Genomic DNA, 20,200 nt, shown 5'->3' on the forward strand with positions numbered 1-20,200 from the left:
CTGACGATGAGGGTGAAGCTTAGAAACATGGTGGTCTAACCAGGCAGGGTGACTCATCCTGTAATTCCAGCACATGGGAGGCTGAGGCAGGAGAATCAAAACAATTTAATTAATTTTTAATTGTATTATTTGCCCATCTGTCTCTCTATCCCTGTGCCTGTCCCTCTCTCTGTCTTGCTCTCCCTCTCCCTTTCCACCTCCGTGTGTGTGTGTGTGTGTGTGTGTGTGTGTGTGTGTGTCATTGTTGGTAAATGTGGTCTCACGCACTCATGCACTGGCACACACCACATGTGTGCAGATGCCAGTGGATGCAAGAGAGCATCCAAACTGGACCTGGAGCTGCAGGTGGTGCAGGCCCCTGACATGGGCTTTGGGAACAGAACTCAGGTCTTGTGCAAGAACAGCAAGCTCACCTAACCACTAAGTCATCTCCCTAGCCTTGAGAATCACAATTTTGAGGCCAATCTCAGATACAGAAAGAGATGCTATCTCAAAAAGGAAAGATGAAATGGAGGGGCAAAAGGAGGAGGGAGAGGAAGTGGAGATAGGATGATGCTTTGTGGTCCCACTCGCTCTAGATGCCCAGGAGAAGCATAGCCATGAGGTCAAGAATGGAGTCCTACAACCAGGGCTCAGGAGGGGACTGGGTGGCCACCCATAAACACAGACTCCTTGAGGGACTGAATGGAGGCAGAGGCTTTCCAAGTTGCGTGTTAAACGCTTCTCAGATGATTGCCACCAAGTAGGAACTGTCATGTGTGAGTTTCAGCTAATGATTCAGGATTTTGTTTTTGATGGGAATCCACTCAGCTTGAAGTCAAACACAAGACAAAGCTTCCTTGGCAGGAACATCACCAGAATGTCTGTGCACCTGGATTCTCTTCCTTCCTCCCTCCCTGGCTGGCCTCAAACTCACAGAGATCTGTCTGCCTCCCAAATGCTGGCTTTAAAGATGTTCACCGGCACACCTGACTATTTCTCTTCTTAGAAGATTGATTTTTGCTTATTTTTAATTCTGTGTAGGCATATGAGTATGCATGTGGATAAATGCATAGGAGTTGCAGGTGCCCATGGAGGCCAGAGATGCCGCCAGATCCTCCGGAGTGGAATTACAGGTGGGTGTGGGCTACCAACCGTGGGCTTTGAGAGCCAAAGTCTGAAAGAGCAGCATGCACCCTTAACCACTGAACAGCCCTACCAGCCCGTCTATATTTTTTTTATTAGTTTTGTCACATGGAGTGGAGCCAACATGTTCCTGATTAACTCTGGATCTGCACAGCTGGCGGTCCGGGCTGCTGCCATAAATTCCCTCTAACTGTAATCTCTAATTGCTCAGGGCACCGGCCAGGGTGCCATTGATTTTCCATTTTGGACTCTTTCACAGGGTGTGCTTATCACTCTGCCAGGGTCGGCTGTGTCCCACAGTCTTTTATCACTGTGCAGAAAATCGAATCCTGACTCTCCTTACACCTTACATCCCCTTCTAGCTCTGGGCATCTTTACAAGATAAATGGGCTGGGATGGAGAGGAAGACACTATGTAAGGGGGGGGGGGAGGTGCAGGTACATCCCCAACAGTTTGAGCCAACACTTAGTCCTGTGTTACCCTGAGAACCTGGCTCCCACATACACTAGAGTTTATCAGTCATCTTTTGTTGCCTTCTAAGAGCTGAGGCCTTCCTCTTCTCCTGTTCAGTCCTGCCCACGTTAGGGCAGGATTTGTATCAGGGTGACGCAGCCTCTCTCTGAGCCCAGTTCTGTCCCTCAAATAGGCCACCTAGAAACAGGCCTGGCTGTGGCTTTCTTGTCTCTCCAGCCTGGGCTCCTTGGGTAGAGGAGTCTTTCCTGCATCCATCTGCAAATGAGAGCATCTGCTCTGTAGATCTGACGTGCCAGTTCATGGCTGAGTGGGGGTACTGTTGTCTGGGAGTCTCTTGCAAAGGCTGCAAAGACAGCATCCTAGGACAACACGCATCCTCTGGCCTTTGTCACCACTCCATAGACCCTGGCTACTCTTCCCACATAATCCTTCATCTCAATGGCAAGAGGCCAAGGCCTGCACCAAGGACAGGTGCCAACCCCTCTGCCCTTCTGAGTCACCTGAAAGCCTCTGGCCCAGGCTTCCTGACAGCCTTGAAGTACCAGCCTTGAAGTTCACTTTAAGACTGTCAAAAGGTAATGGGGCTCCCTGGATCTACAGAACAGGCCTGATTGTAGAGGCCCCAACAGGGGCTCTTTGTACCCCACTGCACATGTGAACCGGACAGAAAGCAGCTCTGTATGGATGCAGCTGGGATGAACCTCATACCTCAGAACAAGGTAGAGAGCACTGTGCCCAGCACTGGAGTCCAGCAGGCTCCTGCCAGTGCTAATCATTCATCCTGGATGCAGTCAGGTACCTGCCTCAGGCTTCTCTGCTACCCAGGGTGGACCTCAGCATCTGGGGAGAGGAGAGGATGCCAGGACCTGGGAGGACTCCCCATTGGGCATTCTCCTTCCTGTGTGGGTACCTTTATCTCTACAGGGAACCCTTCCTGTACTGCATTCCCCACCAGCACTTGACGGCAGTTCCTGACATACCTCCTCGTTGCCCAGCACCCTGGGTGTGTCTGCCTAGTCTAGCTTGAGTATACACAAACCAAGGGTCAAAGTATAACTCCAGCTTCATCAGCCTCAGCATCCTGAGTGGGGCTGGGTTCCCGAGATGAGGACAGTCTGGACACCTGCCCCATCCACTGTAAATCTTTCTGGACCTTTATGCTTAAGCGCTTGCAGGCCTGTCTTGGTCTTGGTGACCTCCTAAGTTAGGGTCATCTTTCTTTTCAGGAGCTGGGCAAGGATACCCTATGTCCACTTGGAATGGACATCTCTGAGTAAGGAAATGGGAAATTCTCAAGAGTTAGGCTGGGGCAGCTGTGGGACTATGTAAGGGAGATGGTCAGGAGAGACTGGTATTGTGTGAAGCCATGGAATAGAGTCATGTCCACTGGTGCATTGTCCCTCCCTTCCTCTGATCCCTCAGCTGGCCAGCTCTGAGTTTCATATGATCCAGAGACTAATCTACAATAGCCACATTTGCCATTTTGAATTAGTTAGTTTATAGAGTACATAGCAAGCCAAGTAGAAGAAAAACTAGCTGGGCAGTGGTGGCGCACGCCTTTAATCACAACACTCAGGAGGCAGAGGCAGGCAAATCTCTGAGTTCGAGGCCACCCTGGTCTACAGAATGAGTTCCAGGACAGCCAGGGCTACACAGAGAAATGATGTCTCAAATAAAGCAAAAAGAAAAAAATAAGAATAGCTAGAAAAGACAGATATAGATGGTAGCAAAACATCATCAACTTGGGTGCTTAAAACATTCAGCAGAAATTGAGTTGTTTAAGAAGCCAGCTGGAGTTCCCAATAGAGAATATCCTAGCAGACCAGAGTGCCTGTTCCCTCAATGAGGCTTCCAAATAAGAGAAAAAATAGAGATAGCATTATCAAGCCAGGAGCATACAAGCATGTAATCACAACCAAGTGGGCAAGTTTAAACAGTCAACTGGAATTGAGCTCTGTCTCTGTGGATGATCTTCCCTTGGCTGAACTTCTGCCTTCCAGTTCTCACCATTATGTCTTAGCACAAACACCAGTAAGAGCTGTCAGAGTTAGCCGGGTGGTGGTGGCGCACGCCTTTCCCAGCACTTGGGAGGCAGAGGCAGGTGGATTTCTGAGTTCAAGGGCAGCCTGGTCTACAGAGTGAGTTCCAGAACAGCTAGGGCTACACAGAGAAAACCTGTCTTGAAAAAACAAAAAAGAAAAAAGAAAGAGCTGTCAAAGATGGTTACCTTCTCAAGGACTGTGTTTTTACTCTGGGACTTCTTTGCTCTGCGATCTTTCCTGTCACAGCTCATCCCCAGACCAGAGGACTTGGAGGACACTTTGAGACACAAACATGAGTCTGAACTGAGAGGCCACTCAGCTTCCGCAGTCAGCTTCTTGGTGAGCTCTTACTGCAGGTGACAATTTACTGATGATATAGTGTTCATTATATCTCACCTGTCACTCATCCCAGGACCTGTCTGTCATTTTATTTAGGCGGGCAGGTGAAGATATCTCCTGGCATGGCTTTCAACCTTGGCTCATCATGGTAATCCTGAGGGATCATGGTGACACTTGCCTATTGGTCACTGGGGATGCAAGAAGGAATAGAGTTAGGGATCATAGGCCAATGGCCTCCTAGGCAAAGCCTGAGGGACTTTAGGCACCTGGAGCCCCATGACTGTCCAGCACCAATAACCCTGCACAACAGGGAGAGAAGAGCCCTTGGACCACCAGTTGACACCTTCTGCCATGCTTCCGTATCCCTGACTGCAGCGGTGTAGGCTTCCTGGATCCCAGCCAACTTGGCTAGCCTTGGAGTGCCAAATGAAACTCCTAGAGATGCCCTAGGAGGAGGCCAGAGTGTGAGAGAAGACACAGGTCACAGGGGCCGGCTGGGGTTGGCTAAGGACAGGTATAGGAGATGGACAGCCTCAGTCACTCCAACCTGAGGGCAGATGGAGCTTGAGACACATCTTGCCACAGCCACATAGGTTTTACACAAAGGAAGAGGGGTACAGACAAGGTGACTTTCACATGTCTAAGGGCAAAGTGACTCCTTGGAGTCTAACCTCAAGTTCTGGGCCCTATGTCCAAATCTTCCTCCATACCCACCCCTTTCCAGATGGGAGACTTCATGAGCCCCCTCCAACCTCTCATTTCTCAGCTCTGGGTTCACCCCAAGATTAACATGAGGTTGCCACTGCCTCATGCCAAATCCCCCCACTACCCTTGCCACCTCCTGTCTCCTCAACTTTCCACAGTCAGCCTCTGGGTCCCCCCCCCAAGAGTCCTTTGACCCCCCCTCACTTGCCCAGCCCAGTCCATGCCTTGAACAGGAATGTGGGCTGCACAACGGGTCCTGGCACAGCCCATCATAGGCAGAGCCGAGCTCCTCTCCTAGGTGGCACAGGGCATCCCCACATTCCTGTCATATGAACTTCTCCTAGAGAGATGAAAAAAAATATCTTTTTGTGCCCCAGGTAGGGCATCAATCACAAACCAAATAAATAATTCTACTAAAGTCTAGCTTGCTAAACCAAAGGGTTTAACTGGAGTTATTCACTGACACACGGGCAACTCATGGGCAGCTACATCACTCAAGAAAATGTCTCTCTAGCAGTTGACAAATGTCTTGTATCCTTAGGGAGAGGCAGGGCCTCTGAGTACCACTACTAATTGTTAACTGCCCAAAAAATTTAAGAGGAAGGGTGGAGCTTTATAAGTCCTGACCCCCAGTACCTATCTGCAATCTTGAAGAAAGAGCAGGACTTTATTGCCCACCCCTTTTCAGAAACAGTTAACTCCCTATAATCCTGAGGGAGGAGTACAGCTCCTGAGCACTCGAGTGGGCTCTAGCAGTGTCATTCCCAGGGCACAGCCATCCACAGCAGTACTGAGAGGCCTTTCAGCCACCAGCCACACGCCCAGTGCCACAGCTCTTTGTACTACTTACATTCATCTGCCACTGTCCCCACAAGAATAGACCTGACTCATACACTACTGAGAGCTGGCATTCACATACTGACTCTGGAATGCCAGGTATGGAATGGGGTTCGTTGTGAGCCACAGTGCAGGTGGCTGCTGCAGGAGCTGGGGACACCTCTGTACAGTGCAGTAGGTGAGGTGTGCAGTTTGGAGCTCCGAATCTCTGGTGTCGCTGTACTGGGTCCCACACAACAGATATTTCTGGCAGAATCAACTCACTGCCAGGCAGAGAGGAGCCTGAACCAACTTGCCCAAGGTGGCATGAAGACACCCCCTCCCCAGATCACCTACCACTTCCTGTTACTCTCTCAGAGTAATGCTGCTTTCAGGTCAGCTCTGGATATGGCTCTTTCCCCATTACCTTTCATGCTGCCTGGTGTCTGTGGCTTCCTGGGTCTATCCAAGATCAATAGGTTGAGGCTGGCTCCACAGAGCTGGGCAGAATACAGCAAGAGGTGCTCCAGCCACCACCCAGCCTGCCATACGCCACCTGCATCAGGCTCCTCACAGCCTGACAAGGGCTCTGGGGTTCTCCTCTGCACTGTGTCGAGTACCTCCTGCTATACCCTCTGCTACAGGAAATTGAGCTTGCTACTTGTCTTGGATAGTGAGTCCCACAAGATAGAGCTTGGTGAGAAAGCTGGCATAGGGGATCCATGCTGCACCCAACAAGCTGGGCCACTGACTCACTGGTCACAGTGTCTCGCTGTGGGCAGAAGGAGGTCTGCAGAGTAACATCCAGTCTTTCTGTGTGATATCCTTTTTCTTGTGTGATATCCCCCATAATGATACCCCAATCATCTAGGCGGAGGTTTGAACCCCTGAGCTACCCCTATTAGGAGTGACTTATGGGTGTCTTCCAACAATCCCTGGTGATCCAAGGTCAACCCACACAGGACCCCCTTATTCCTGCTCAGTCCCTGAACAGAGCACACATTATCCCAAGGGCTGAATGTTCCTGAGCCAGGCTGTGTGTTGGGGGAGGCACATAGCTAGTGTGCAGGGTTAGCCTAGTCTCCTGCTGTAGCTTGGTACAGCTGGAGTCTAGCCACATTCCCAGCTCCTCTTTAGACCATCCACTCTGCTGGCCAGGAAAGGAGAGCTGGAAGTGAGGAAGAGACCCAGAATGTGCATCTTTGAGCACTCTTGAGTGCTAGCTGCAGGTGAGCACGGATGGAAGACTAAGGGCAGCCATGGCTTCTGGCTACTGATGACAGTTCACACCAGCTCTGCACCCAGTGGACACAGAGGCCCCTCTGGGGGCAGCTGCTGTCACCCATTATCGGCTATGGTGACTCAGTGGGGGGGAGGTGTGAAGACAGACGCATAGTGACTGAATCACCTTCTTTCAACCCTCCCCCCCACCCCCGGAGCATCTCTGCTTAACCTGGCTCATGAAGACAGTAGAGCATTCTCCTTGAAAGAAGTAAGTAGCTAGTGCCATATGGGGCCTCTCTGTGGTCTCCTAGGAAAGATGGCATCCTAGGTCTGAGCATTGGTCTCTGAAATAAATGGTCTTTCATGGCAGCTCAGCAGGACCAAGTACAGCCCCTATAGCAGAAAAGACAGTGACATTAGTGAGGGGTACTACTGGTTCCAGCAAGGGCTAGCCCCTAGAGTCTCTGTCTGACACTCTCAGTGATCCCTAAAGAAGATACGCCCTCTGATGGGGTAACCTGGGACTCTCCCAGTGAGTAAGGTGTGTGGGAGAAGGGCCTTTCCAGGAGTGAAAGCCAGGGAGCAGTCTCTATCTGCTGGGGTTGGGGTTGGGGGCGGGGGGCAGGGCTGTCTCTCTGGCCAGGAGACTGGCCAGGCAGATTTATGTGTCTGTGGCTGCTGAGCAGAGGGGTCAGCATTCAGGGTGACTCAGTGGACAGGACAGCAAGTCTCAGGCCAGAAATAGCTCCGGCTGAGAGCAGCCACCAGCATCACCGTGACGACAGGGTGTCATGGCCCCCAGTGGTAGGTGTCCTGCTGTGCCATGAAAAAACTATGTACACCCTTTGCTGTCCCTAGCCCCAGAAGCCTGCAAAGTCATGTTCTCTACAGTGCAGCACTGGGAAGCTGGTGCCAGAGGGGGCAGCTGAGGTGCCCAGGCACTGGGGACTCAGCAACCTAACACTCTATGAGTCATACCCTCCCCCTCCGCCTTCCCCTTCCCCTTCTCCTCTCTTCCCTTTTTCCCTTTTCCATACCTCTCCCCTCCCCCCCCCAAGAGGTGATCAGCAGTCCAAGAAGTGCTGGGGTAACTTAGCAGAGATAACTTGGTGAGCATCAGAAGTTTAGGGCTCTATTATCCAGGCCCCCAGTTCAGGGCACAGACTTCGTGTAGGATAGGAGACAGGTGGAGGGGTCTGAGGCCACATGCAGCCAGTCAAGGCCAGCCAATTCAAGGAAGAATGGTTAATAGATCCATAGTTATGGTTGTAGGATCAATTCTTGGTCTCCAAGAAAGTGACCATGTGATCCAGACAGGCGGCTCAAAAGGCAAGGAGACCTAGGTGGGTGGAGGGAAGTTTGAAGGGCAATCTAGGTAAGCCGGAGCAGCCGGTATCCAGGCTCAGCAAAGGGTTGACTCTGAGACACTGGGGTACCTTGGTGATAGCATGGGGCCAGGGAAGCTGACCATGGCCCCCCTTTTCTACTTCTTCTCCAATGGATCAGTGCCTGCCTGCTATGGAATCCTCTCCCCAGCCATAACAGTTCTTAGCATTGTCAACAGAGAAGCCGTGAGCACTTGTGTATGACCTTCATGGTCAGAGCTGCTGACTGCTGACCTTCTCTCATCAAAGGAAAGGGGGGAGGGTTCCACACTCCTCACCAATGACCTCAGCCCTTCCTTCCTACCCCTCCATGCCAACTTCGTGCAGTCTCCATGGCTCAGAAGTTAGAGTATATAAAATGTCAGGGTCACCTCAGGGATGGGGTGGTGTGAGGCGGCATTCGTGCTGGGATGAGATGGCTCAGTGATGCAGCTGTTGGGGTAATGGTATGCCCAGGTGTCTGTAACTAACCCCTCATCCATGTTCTGTTGGTAAAGCTATTTTATAGACTCACTGCCTGGACATGATAGAACTGGGTGGAATCGTACTTTGGTCTGTTGTTTGTGCCCTTTGGGGGTGGCGCAGCAGAGCAGGGGTTGGGGGGGAGACAGTGTTTGTCCTCTGTACCCCCAGGAAAAGTTCAAACAAGATTACCACATTTGTCTCTCTGTTTCCTCTTTCAACTTTAATCCATTGGCCCAGAGTTAGCAGAGGGTATTACATGTCAGTCTCCTAGGTTGGACATGACCACTGCCATCTTGAATCAGAGTAGCTGTGATCACTCAGCCTGAGACTCTTGAGATCCAGCCTATGGACTCACTCTCCAGAGGGGGAAGTCTCAGAGATCATCATGGAGCCTTTACATCCTCGGGAGGAGATAGAGGTTGCCTGGAGTGCTATTGGGGGGTCTTTAGATTTTGTGAGTCATCCATGCTGCTGGTGCGACTCTTTAGTGGTGCTGCTGCCCATACGCTGCCCAAGGAAACTGCAGATGGTATAGCTGCCTTAGGGTATCCACAGGCACCCATAAGTAACCCAATAAATTCACTGGCTCACTAAGCTGGACTTGGCCAGATCCCTCTCTCTTTGGTCTGTCAGTGCCTGCACCTCTGGAGTGTCCAGAGTATCCGCATGAAAGGTCATGTGGCAGAAGGTCCAGAGGACATCCCAGGGCAGCCACTGACCCTCCTGCTTGCTGCAGTAGCTTAAATCCTTGCTCTGTCATCTCTGCCTGGGACATGGAGTCAGGGGGATTCTCCTGGAGCAAGCTACAGGGTTCTCCAGTAACGAAATGACTGCTTGTGTCTGGATGGTCTTAAGGAGGCAGAAGCTTCCTCATGACCTTATGGTTACCAGCTTCACCTGAAGAAATTAGGCCCTGGGGGGGCAAGGCTCACCTGCCAGGGCCCAGGTGTCTGAGGCCATGGGTTGGGGGACTATCTCCTAGCTATTTGGGGTGTGAAAATGAGGGGCCATGGGCCCTCCTCGTGTTGCTTTCTCCAGTTATAAAATGGCAGGGCTCACCATGGTGGGGCAACACTTAAACACACTGCATACTTAAAAGAGCCCCCAGCTGCCCTGACCCTAGCCTGTGCACCATTCTACCATTTGACCTCCATCCTTGGGAAGTCAGAGGAGGCCTGCTCTGCTGATGGGCTGGAGGAAACAGAAAGGCCTCAATGGAGACTGAGAGGGAAGCTCGCCCAGGAAGCTCCTAGATTGGTCCTCTTCCTAGATGGTTTCCACTTCCCTGGGAGAGGCCTGGGGGCAAGTGGCTGCTGAGGATGGGGAAAGGGAAAGAGAGTGCACAAGTGGGCACAGCAAGGAGGCCTCACCACCACCCACAGCTGCAGGGAAGCTCCTGGCTACTGTTCCCCAGGCTGGCTGGGAAGCACTTCTACCCAGACCTGGGACAGAACCCACTATACCACTCCAAGGCAAGGAGTCAGGGTTCTGAGGCCCCCACCCACCACACCCCAGCTCTGGAGCCCCTGGGCAGCTTGAGTACCCTTCAGCCTCTGCTCCTAGCCTCTCATTTATAAGGTATCGGGGTGCAGGTTCCACAGGTGTCCTGGGTATTGCCGGGCCCTATGGTGGCAATACCCAGGGCACATTTTTAATGGCACCCCAGAGAGCATGAGCAGCTTTCTGGCTGTCGCTGTGGTGACCAACTGTGACAAGTGGCATGGTTTCCGTGGTGACATGTCCTCTGAATAGTGCAATGCAGGGAGGACCTGATGTCTCACCAACCCCTGACTGCAGGGGCTGAAGAGAAAGGATAAAGGCTATGGTAGCAAGGCCCAGGACTAAGGTTGTCTGTCAGGTGGGTGCTGGTGGCAGGGTCATAGGCTGAGCTTTCTGTCTGACCTGGGCCCCTCTCAGGGAATGTGCACCTCCCCAGGAAGCCCTCCCTGATAAGACCCCATTGCACACGCATCTTCCCAGAGGGAACCAAGGACAACGTGTTCAGGAAATTGAGGAGCCTGGTCCAGGTAAACTCCAGAGTAGATGAGAAACCACCTGGCCCCATCAGCCCAATATGGCTACATTCACCCCTGGTCCAGGACTAGTGCCGTGATCTCTACTGTGAAATCCAAGCTACTACCTCCAGGAAGCCCTGCCTGTCCTCAGCTGCCCCCATACAGCTGTCCCATGTCCCTCTCCAGGCTTGGATTTCCAGGAACACTCTGATGTCTGCAAAACCTCCTCTCTCCAGATGTTGATCCGCAGGGAGCATGGGGGATGTGTGGCAATTTCTCCTGGAGCAGGTATCAACAGATGTGGGGAGCAGGGGCCAGAATGGGGGTCAGGTGTCTGTCTATGTGTGGGTAGCTTGTGGTGGTGGCATGTAACTCTCCTCTCTTCCCCCAACAGTCCAGGACAAGAAACAAGAACCCTCTACCCCTGGCCCCAGTCACAGGATTTAAACGCCCCTCCTGGCTCCATCCTGGGAGCATTGGCCTGTGAGAGGTGCTGAGTTGGGGGGGGAATTGGGTGTGACTGGGGTGGGGATAATTTCTCTGAGTGGGGCTGACTGCAGGAGGATCATTGTGGGGAGCAAATGGCCTAATCAAAAGAATATGAGCCAAGCCTCAGGCCTGGAAGATAAGAGGGAGAGAGAGAGCAATGCACTATCCCTAACATACACAAGTCCCTCAAACTGCTGGTGAGATAGGAGAAACCAGGCTTGGTGGGGCTCTAAGAGGGGCTGTGGGGGAAGTACCTGGCCCAACCTGGACAGACAATTTCCCCTGAAGTGTGGAGGATGATAGGCTGGTGGACAACAAACAGCCACCTGCCTCTTCACCCTACACCACGCCACTCTAGGTAGAAAACTAAAGAAGCGCTCTTTATTTGAATGAGGCAGTGAGGCCAGGTGCCAGCCCCAGTCACTGGTAGCCAGCCAGCTGGAGGACACTGGGGTAGCGGTTGCGATGGGTCATACACTTCTGGCGGTCGATGAAGAGGCTGTTGGTCTTGACTGCGATGTCCTTCTCCAGACTCATGCGTGAGTCCTCCAAATTCCGCAGCGCCTGCTCCGCATCCTGAAGCTTCTCCTTTAGCGCTTTAAGGGACATGTTCAGCTCCTCCACCTCGCTCAGCAACCTGCAGGGGAAGGAATGGTAAGCTAGGGGGAAGACAAAGGAAAGGGCGGTGACACTACAGAGGACAACCCCAAAGTGGCTAGTGTTGCAAAAATTCCTGGGAACTTGCATGAATTAAAAAGACACCTGACACCAAGCTGCCACCTTGTGGCGAAAATAAGCAATGACATCCTGAACTGTAGCTAACCCTTGAAACTTTGATTTCTAGAATAAAATTACAGTCGAGGAAGGAGGAGGAAGACAGACACTTATGCTTAGACGGGCATACTGAAACTGGATAGATCAGAAAAGTAAAAGGCATAACTCATTATGCCTATAGGAGGTACACAGAACACAGGATTACATCAGAGTTAAGAAGTGGGTGGTGGCCCTGCCTGGCCTCCCTGTCCTGTGGTCTCAGAAATCTAGGTTTCCAGACTCTAAGCTCCTTCCAGGAAGGCATAGCATGCCAGAGTGTCACAGGATCCTGTATTGTTCCTGACACTCAAAACCCTTCCAGTGTCCTCCCCACAAGCCCTGTTGTCTGCTCATATGTAGGACTGATCCTGTGGGAGGGGCTCATGGTAGCCTCAAGTGCTGAGGAAGACTAAAGGGTCTCGAGGAGGACCCCAGACACCCAGGGCTGCTCAAACAGCAAGCAGTACCTGAACTGGGCATTGTCGCGGCACAACTCAACATTGGGCCGGTATGACCTCTGGTAAAGGCGAGTCTGGGCCACACGTAGAGGGGCCTCCTTGTCCTTGATGGCCTGCTTCAAGGCTGCAATCTGGTGTTCCTGGTCCGTGATCTCCCTCAGGATCTGTAAGGGCAGTGTGTGAGCCTGAGGCGGACGCAAGCCTGGAGCAAACAGGACACCTGCCTGTCCTAACCCAGCATGTGAGAAGGGCAAAACCAGTTGCTCCCTCATCTCCCAGCCTTGACTGAGTCCTTGGCCTGTGTCCAGGGGCAGCCCTGTAGAAGGCTCTCAGGGGGTCTCATGAGTCAGGGCAGTCTGTTTGTTCTCTAATGCTGGTCACAAAAGGCAGGTCTTAAAGGCTAGATGGTCACAATGGGAGCTTAGAAGCAGGACCCCATAGCCACTCTATGCCCCATACCCCCACAGCACGCAGCTCCTGCTGGTCAGCCTTCTGCAGTGGCTGTGCCAGCAGACCACTCCCCAAAACTGCTTTTACATCAAATCAGGGATTCTACAGACGTGTATGGATGTCTGCTTCCAGGTGAGCTGGTCATAAAAGGACCCTTGAAGCAAGGTCATGACTTGAGCATCGGGTGGATAGCAACCCTGGTCCCTGTGGTTAAAGGAACCCAAGTTCTAGGCAAGGGATGGGTGTGGCTTGAACGGGGCCCCAGTGCGCGTTCCGTGTTCCGCGTTCCGAGGGCGAGGGCAGGAAGGGAAGGAGATGAGCACAGATGTGAGTAGGTGTGCCCTAAGCATGGTAGGCATGTCCTGGGCGTACTCAAACAGGTGGGCGTGTCCAAAAGCGGGTGAGCACTGTGGTCCCACCTTTTGCAGGTGGTACTGCAACTTTTGGCGCGCGTCGTCCAGCTCTTCACAGCGGCTTGAGAAAGCCGTGTTCACTGCATCGCACTGCAACCGCAAGTCCTCAGCGGTATCCCGCAGGATGCAGTCAATTAACTTCCGCAGGTTAACCGAGGCTAGCCGCTCGCGCTCGGCTCGAAGCAGGATGTCCTGAGTGAACTTGGCCCACGTCTCGGGTGTGGAGGCACTGAGGGTGGAAGTTGAGGCTTGGTCAGGGTGTAGCACTGTCGGCGATCCCCAGTGTACCCCGTATTTCCCCCTCACACAGATATCCGGAGGTTCTCCCAGGCCTCTAGTGGAGGTTGCTTGCCCTCTGCTGGCTGCGACCAGAAACGCTTTCCAAGCTCCACACAAGGCACCAGGCCTGTGTGAATTGTGGGTGCCAGGCACTTAAGTAAGGGGCTTCCAGTTAGTCCACCCCAGTGGCAGACAGAGCTTCCCCAGGAGAGCTGGGCTAGGTCCTCGAGGGGCAAGAGTCCTTCCTCAGATTTTGGAAGTTGAGCCAAGAGAGCAGCAGGGGCAAACAGTACAGTGCCTAGAAACCTACCTCTCCTCGAACTTGCTGGAATGCGGATAGAACTGCACCTGGGTGCTCTCATTGGTGTATCGGGAGCACATATCATCAATGTTGTAGACTTCTACTTTGTCTGACCAGTTCATCTCACATGACTCCTTATGTTCCCGGTTCAGCCTGGGGGAAGAAGAGGTTTGAGGTTCACTATGTGGCAGGGAGCACTAGGAAGCAGGCCCCGTTCCAGCTTCAGGGCTCTCCAGTTTGTGCTCCAACAGCTTTCCATGGCCAGCAGTGCCCAGGTTTCAGAGCAAAAGTGCAGATAGTTGTTTATGCCCAGCCGAGCCGTCCCTGCGTTCATCTGGCTGAGATTCAGAAGCCTTCTGACATCTGAGCCACAGACAGCATCAGGTCCCTATCTGTCCTGCCTCCCGCCTCAGACCAGCCTTGGGGGCAGAGTTCAGGGATGTCCACCTCTCAGGTCCCTCAAGGGCTGCTGTGACGCACCGTATCTGTCCCACGGCTTGTCCCATCGTCCTCTTCAGGAGTTCCTGGATGTTCCTGATAAGTTCAGTTTCCTGGAGATGAGACCGGTCCTCTCTGAACAACCCTGCCCCTCTCCTGGAGAGGAACTTAGGGACTCAGCAAGAGCCAAGGCCTGGGCCTCACCACCATTGACTTTTGCCTTAATCCCTCACCCCCAACCCCAGAAAAGGAGTGTAAGCTCAGCCCTCGGGTGCGAGGTTCATTCTGGATAGTTTTAGCATGTTGTAAGTGGATGTTTCCTCTAAGGGTGTCTAAGGCTGTTGGGTTACCTAAGACAGCTGTCCACACTCTGGGGTCATCCCCAACACTCCCACGGTATACTGGGGAGCCTTATATCAGGCCCTAGACCGCCTCTGAGGAACTCAAGCCCATAAGATGCCCTCTGTCTACTGCCCACTTCCCACCAAGAATAGGTAGGAAACTCTAAGTTTCCTCTGACCCCAACATTTTCTGGGTGCCAGAAATTCTTCCATGTGCAAGCCCACATGGGCCATGATCTCCAGTGTCTGGTGTCCTTGGTCCCTCTCCCATCTCTGCACCCACTGGCAGCAGTGGGCAAGGCCCTGGGGGTGGGGCAGGAGTTCCCTGAGGCCCCAGCCCCATCATTCATCATTGTTCATAAACCTAAACCCACCACAGGAGGCTCCAGCTCTGAAGGATTCCCAGTTGTGTGGCACCCAGGCCGAATAACCCCATAATCACACAAGGTACCCCCAAAGCAGACTATGCTGGGGTTCGAGGGAAAGGTATCTAATGAAGGGAGGAGGAGGTAGTAGGGTTTGGTTTGGGTTTGGTTTGGGTTTTGGTGTTTAAGAGTCTCACATGCAGTCCAGGCTGGCCTGGAACTCATGGTCCTCCTTCCTCAGTTTCCCCAGTGCTGGGATTATAAGTGAATACTAGGAAGAAAACTGAAGCTGGGGCTCTGGGGAGAAAGAGCAGATGTCTTGGCCTCCATACCTGCAGTACTGGCTGGCCTGGTTTTCTACCCCGAATGCCAATGGAGCAGCAAGGGGCATGCGTGGTGGAATAGGGGGAACCTTTGGCTTAGCCAAAAACAAAATGAAACAACCTCAGTCAGAAGACTGTGGCTCACACCTTTAATCCCAGCACTTGAGAGGCAGAGGCAGATGGATCTCCTAGTTTGAGGCCTGCTTTGGTCTACAGCGTAAGTTCCAGGACAGCCAGAGTTACACAAAGAAACTCTGTCTTGGAAAACAAACAAACATGTTAATCTTTGAAATTTTGTGGGCTGGAAGGAACCCCAAAAGAGAGAAGGTTACTTAGACGTGATAAAAACCCTACGTGTCTGAAGGATCAGGGGTCCTGTATGGGCAAAGGGGCACAGCACTGTGTGATCCCTGAGGCCCTGTGTTATCTATATGCCTGCAAGAGCCGGCCTCCCACTCTGCGCCACCAGCTGCACCTTCAGTAGCTCCACCTCCACGTAGTCCCGGACAAGATCTGGGTGCTGCCGGCGTTCTCGGCACTGTAGATTGTCAGTAGCAATGGAGAAGGGCACGGAGGTGGCATCCAAGGCGCGCTGTAGCCGCAGCTTCTGGGCTATCATCAGGTCCGTCTCAGAAGACAGCTCGTCTATCTCTCTCTGCAGTTCTGACTTCCAGCAATGCATGTCCTCCAGGCGCTCTCCCACCTTTCGTGTGGAGTCAAGTTGCGTGCGCTGGGCCAGTGCCCCAGTCTCGGCTGCCAGCTGCCTGCTCTCATGTCGCTGCCGCTCAGAGTAGTCCCGGTCTGCAAAGGCCTGGTGGTAGCGGGCGTAAGAGTTCTGAAACCACTCGTCCATCAGGTATTTGGCTGTGCGGAAGCCAGCAGTGGCCAGACCCGAGGACGTGTAGGCACCTGTATTGCAAGCCACATCATATTCTTTGCGGGGCAGCTCACAGACATCTATTGACTGCGGGGCTGGCTCCTTGGTCAGGAGCACCTCGGTTTGTGCCATGATGCCCACTGCCTAGCTGAGCAGGAAGGGAGGCGGAATGAAGAGGGTCACTGGGCAATCGTCCAGGCACGATCAGTGGAGCAGTACTGGTCACTCTGTCCCAAGCAAGGTTCCTGGTTGCCTAAGGAACATTGTATACACTAACTGCCTCCTGTTGCTGAGCAACAGGGTCGCTCAAGGGGGAGGAGCAGAACTGCCCTCTTAAAGGGCCAAGCAGTGGTTGGGAAGATAAGCTTAAATGGGTAAAAGTGTTTGCCTTACAAGAACCTGAGTTTGATTCCCAAAACGTGTGTGTGTGTGTGTGTGTGTGTGTGTGTGTGTGTGTGTGTGTGTGTTGGCACATGCTTGTAATCCCTGCACTGGGAAGGCAAAAACAGTTCATTTGTGGAGTTCACAGGCCAACCAGGCCAACCGTGTTTGATGAGTGAAAGACCTTGTCTCAGAAAATAAGATTGGCCAGGCATAGTGTCAAATACTTCTAATCCCAGCACTCAGGAGGCAGAGACAAGTAGAGTTCTCTGATTTCAAGGATAGCCTGGTCTACATAGTGAGTTCCAGCCTGGTCTGAGCTAGACAGTGGGACCCCCATCTCAAACAAAACACCCAACAACAACAAAAACAGACAAGATCCTGAGATGGATAGTGCTTGAGAAATGTCCCCTAAGGTTTCCTCTGGCCTCCATATGCACACAAATACCCATACACCCATATGCACACACACGGGCACGCGTGTACACACACACATGAATGTCCACGCACGTGCACACACACACACACGCACATGCACACACACACACACATGCACACACATGCACATGCACAGACACACGCATGCAAACGTGCATGTGCACGCACACACAAGCACACACACAGGGGCCAGGCAATCCTCAACTCTCAGCTCTTCACCACACTGTGGCCCAAGCCTCAGAGGCTCAGGACTCACTCACTAGAGGACCCTTGGACCCCAGGGCTGGGGTAGCGAAGGGTCCTTAAGTCCCTGACACCCTGTCCTCCCTGGCTCCTCCGCTCCTTTCCTGAGATTTTCCTCCATGGCCTGGTCCTGAACTTTGGCTTTGCTCTGCTGGAGCAGGATGGAAGAGGCTCTGCCTACTTAAAGACCCCTTGGTGAGCTGCGGGAAGCAGACGGCCATGAGCAGATTCCTCAGCCTGAGAAGTGCCTCTCGTTCTCAATGCTACCAGCACCATACCAAGCCACCCCATGATCCCACAACTTGGTCCCATTGCACATGTGGTCTGAACCCCTCATACAGGCCCAGAGGAACAAACATCCACCCTACCTCAGCCACCAGGACTCACTTTGGGAGCTGAACCTACAGGAATATCCACAGGGATCCTGACCTCATCTGTTCCCAGGGCCACGGTGTCAGGGCCACCCCGTCTTCTTCTTCCTGTATCCCATAGATGGATGTAGACACAGAGCCTCCAGGGGATTTGATCCAGTGTCCTGAGGGGATTCACCCACTGGATGTATCTGGAGTCAAGTGTCCTGCTCTGCTCAAGAAAGAGGAGACACGTTCTCTCTAGGCAGTTGTTCCCCGGACGCTAAGTGGACAGGAAACCCTGCCATCCAACCCATAAGAAACCCCAGTCTAAACTGATTGTCAATGTGACCAACAGAGGGCGATATTGACTGCAAAATGTGCCAGACACCTATTTCCCAACTGTTCTGGTCCGAGTGACCTACCTAACTCCCCTCCCACCTGGGCTTCCCTGGAGGCTCCCCACAAACAGGGTCCTCTCTGAAAGAAATCCACACCCTTAGCCAGCACAGCGTCTACAGCCGCAGCCCCTCAGCCTCTTCCCTCACCGTTGTCCTATCCCATTTCTGGCCTCAAGAACCTCAGGCTCTCTGTTTGGCACACAAGCTTGGTTTCATCCCCTTGCTTCTGCCCAGGCTATGCATTCCTGACACCCTCCCTGGAGCTGATCCCCGAGCAGTTAGCCCCTGACTCCATGCTCCCTGTCAATCTGACAGTGGACCCTGGCATGTCCACCAGTAGATGTGTGTGTGTGAAACATGTATATTTTGTGGGCAGAAGCCTGAGAATTCATAACCAGACCAAGCAAGAGTTCCCATTGTTCCGCAAGAGCTAGAAGCCACCTTTGGGGGTCAGTGTGGACCTCTATCTCCTCTGTACCTCAGTTTCCCCACATGGTAGCATGTGCAGAGCCACCCAGAGCACAACCATGGTTTCTCCTTAGATTCATCCCTGACATACAGAGCCAGGGACTGCAAAGGAAGAAACCTAGCCTGGGCCCAGTGACTCTACTCGATCTTCACCTGCAGTATTCAAGTACTGGGCACGGCAGGTAGGTGTTGCTTCTATGTCTCAATGTAGGCTCCCCTGTGTTGGGATAGACTCCAAGGTAGAGCTTCGGCCTTAGTCCCCAGCTTGAAGGGTCAAGACTCACCAGACACCCTCAGGGATGGGTTGAGCCTTTGTCCCCAACATCCACAGCCTCTAGTCTGACCTTTGGTCCAGAGAAAGAGGCATTTGTCTTCTGAAGGTGACAGTGTGCCAGCCTCTCCCCAACCCCAACCCTCTGGGGGAGCAACACCAGTTATTGCACAAGATTTCCATGGGGCTGATGAGGCCATCACAAGTCTACTCAAAGCTGGGGCTACGTGGGGAACAGGTAGGCAAAGCCACAGTGAGCACAGACAGACTGAATGGGGCGTGCGGACGCAGTGGTGGTGCACTGCAAGACTGTAATGGAGCAGAAGTGGGGGGTCCTCTCTCATGTTGGCCTGCTTCCCACATTGCAGGTACAGTGGGGGAATTGAGTCTGGGGGCATCTGAAAGCTCCCATAGCACAGCTATGGTAGGGCTGGAGGGTCAGCTCCATGACACATTGCCTGTGTCCCTCCACACTGGACAGCCCTGCAGGATGCCTAGGAAACAGAAAGGCAGCAGGACTGACCAAGAGCACAGCTGTCCCCTGCACAAATTTCTTTACAAACTCTAGACATCCTTAATGGGATGGATATGGGCAAAAGGGTCCCTTTCTTTTGAGTCTAGCCAGCAGCTCCCCAAGGCCAGAGGACATTCCCTAGCTCTATCCCCAACATGCAAGGTTCTAAATGGGAGAGAAGCCATATAGCCTCATAGACTCTACCCAGGACAGGCACAGACTGCAAGCCCCAGACGGAGAAGGGCCCAAGGTCATGCTGACAGGATAGGACCAACAAAGGAGAGACTGCCATCTGGCCACCTCCTACCCTAGCCAGAATCCCTACTTGTCACTGTGTGAAATGACAACCCAAGGAGCCATCCTGGCTGGCGCAGACCCATTAGCAGGAGCAGGGGGTGGATGGGGAAGGCACAGCCACATCTCTCCCCAGGCCAGTGGGACATTTTAATTACAGAAGGATCCAAAGCTCTTTGGCATCCCCGAGCCAGCGCTGCAGTGGGCATCAAGCAGAAAGGAGGAACCAGCCAAGGACTTCCGGGAAGAAGAATCCTGGAGTCCAAGCTTCAAAGAGCAGTTTGGAAGGAGGTAGGAAAGAGCTGTGCAGAATATTGGGGGTGTACCCCTCCTCTGATAACTCCCCGGGCTATTGTGAAAGCCCTGCTTCTCGTCAGTCATCAGGCCCTAGAGGACAAGGCAGAGCAAGAAGATGTGGCATGGACACATGCTGGCAGAGGGCTGAGTCCAGTGGTCTGGCCTCAGAGATAGGCACTGGGCATGAGCCTCTCCACTTGGCAAGGCAGGATCAGGAGGCTGATGGATCAATGACTCACTCCCACTTGATTCTTGCCTTTCCGTATGCAGTGAACACAAGGGACTCTGCCTCCCTGGGCAAGAGAGAGGCAAGATTCAGACAGGGAACTCTGAGATGAGGCACGTGTGATTCAGGCTACCTGCCTGAAGATGGTTAGCTGTGTGTAGTTGTCCAGACAGCTGTGTC

The 20,200-nt window shown here is 52.9% G+C and overlaps 1 protein-coding gene across 1 annotated transcript; it reads right to left on the minus strand.

Moving 5' to 3' along the window:
• Positions 1–11,440: 11,440 nt before the first annotated feature.
• Tekt4 (tektin 4) lies at positions 11,441–16,423 on the minus strand. The gene is made up of 6 exons (XM_034507425.2): positions 15,736–16,423; positions 14,274–14,344; positions 13,803–13,946; positions 13,220–13,442; positions 12,360–12,514; positions 11,441–11,716 (listed from the first exon to the last, which is right to left on the minus strand). Exons 1-6 carry the CDS (start codon positions 16,267–16,269, stop codon positions 11,500–11,502), a joined length of 1,344 nt encoding a protein of 447 aa, XP_034363316.1. The 5' UTR covers positions 16,270–16,423; the 3' UTR covers positions 11,441–11,499.
• Positions 16,424–20,200: the final 3,777 nt, after the last annotated feature.

The sequence above is a fragment of the Arvicanthis niloticus genome, chromosome 6 (assembly GCF_011762505.2).
Source record: "Arvicanthis niloticus isolate mArvNil1 chromosome 6, mArvNil1.pat.X, whole genome shotgun sequence".
Classification (NCBI taxonomy): domain Eukaryota; kingdom Metazoa; phylum Chordata; class Mammalia; order Rodentia; family Muridae; genus Arvicanthis; species Arvicanthis niloticus.

Excerpts from the sequence above, each read along its gene's own strand:
- Tekt4 (XM_034507425.2), bottom strand. The coding sequence starts at position 16,269 with ATGGCACAAACCGAGGTGCTCCTGACCAAGGAGCCAGCCCCGCAGTCA. Across the intron at positions 14,345-15,735 it reads TGGAGGTGGAGCTACTGAAG|GAAACTGAACTTATCAGGAA; the intron begins GTGCAGCTGGTG and ends TCTCATCTCCAG. Across the intron at positions 11,717-12,359 it reads CGCGACAATGCCCAGTTCAG|GTTGCTGAGCGAGGTGGAGG; the intron begins GTACTGCTTGCT and ends CTTCCCCTGCAG.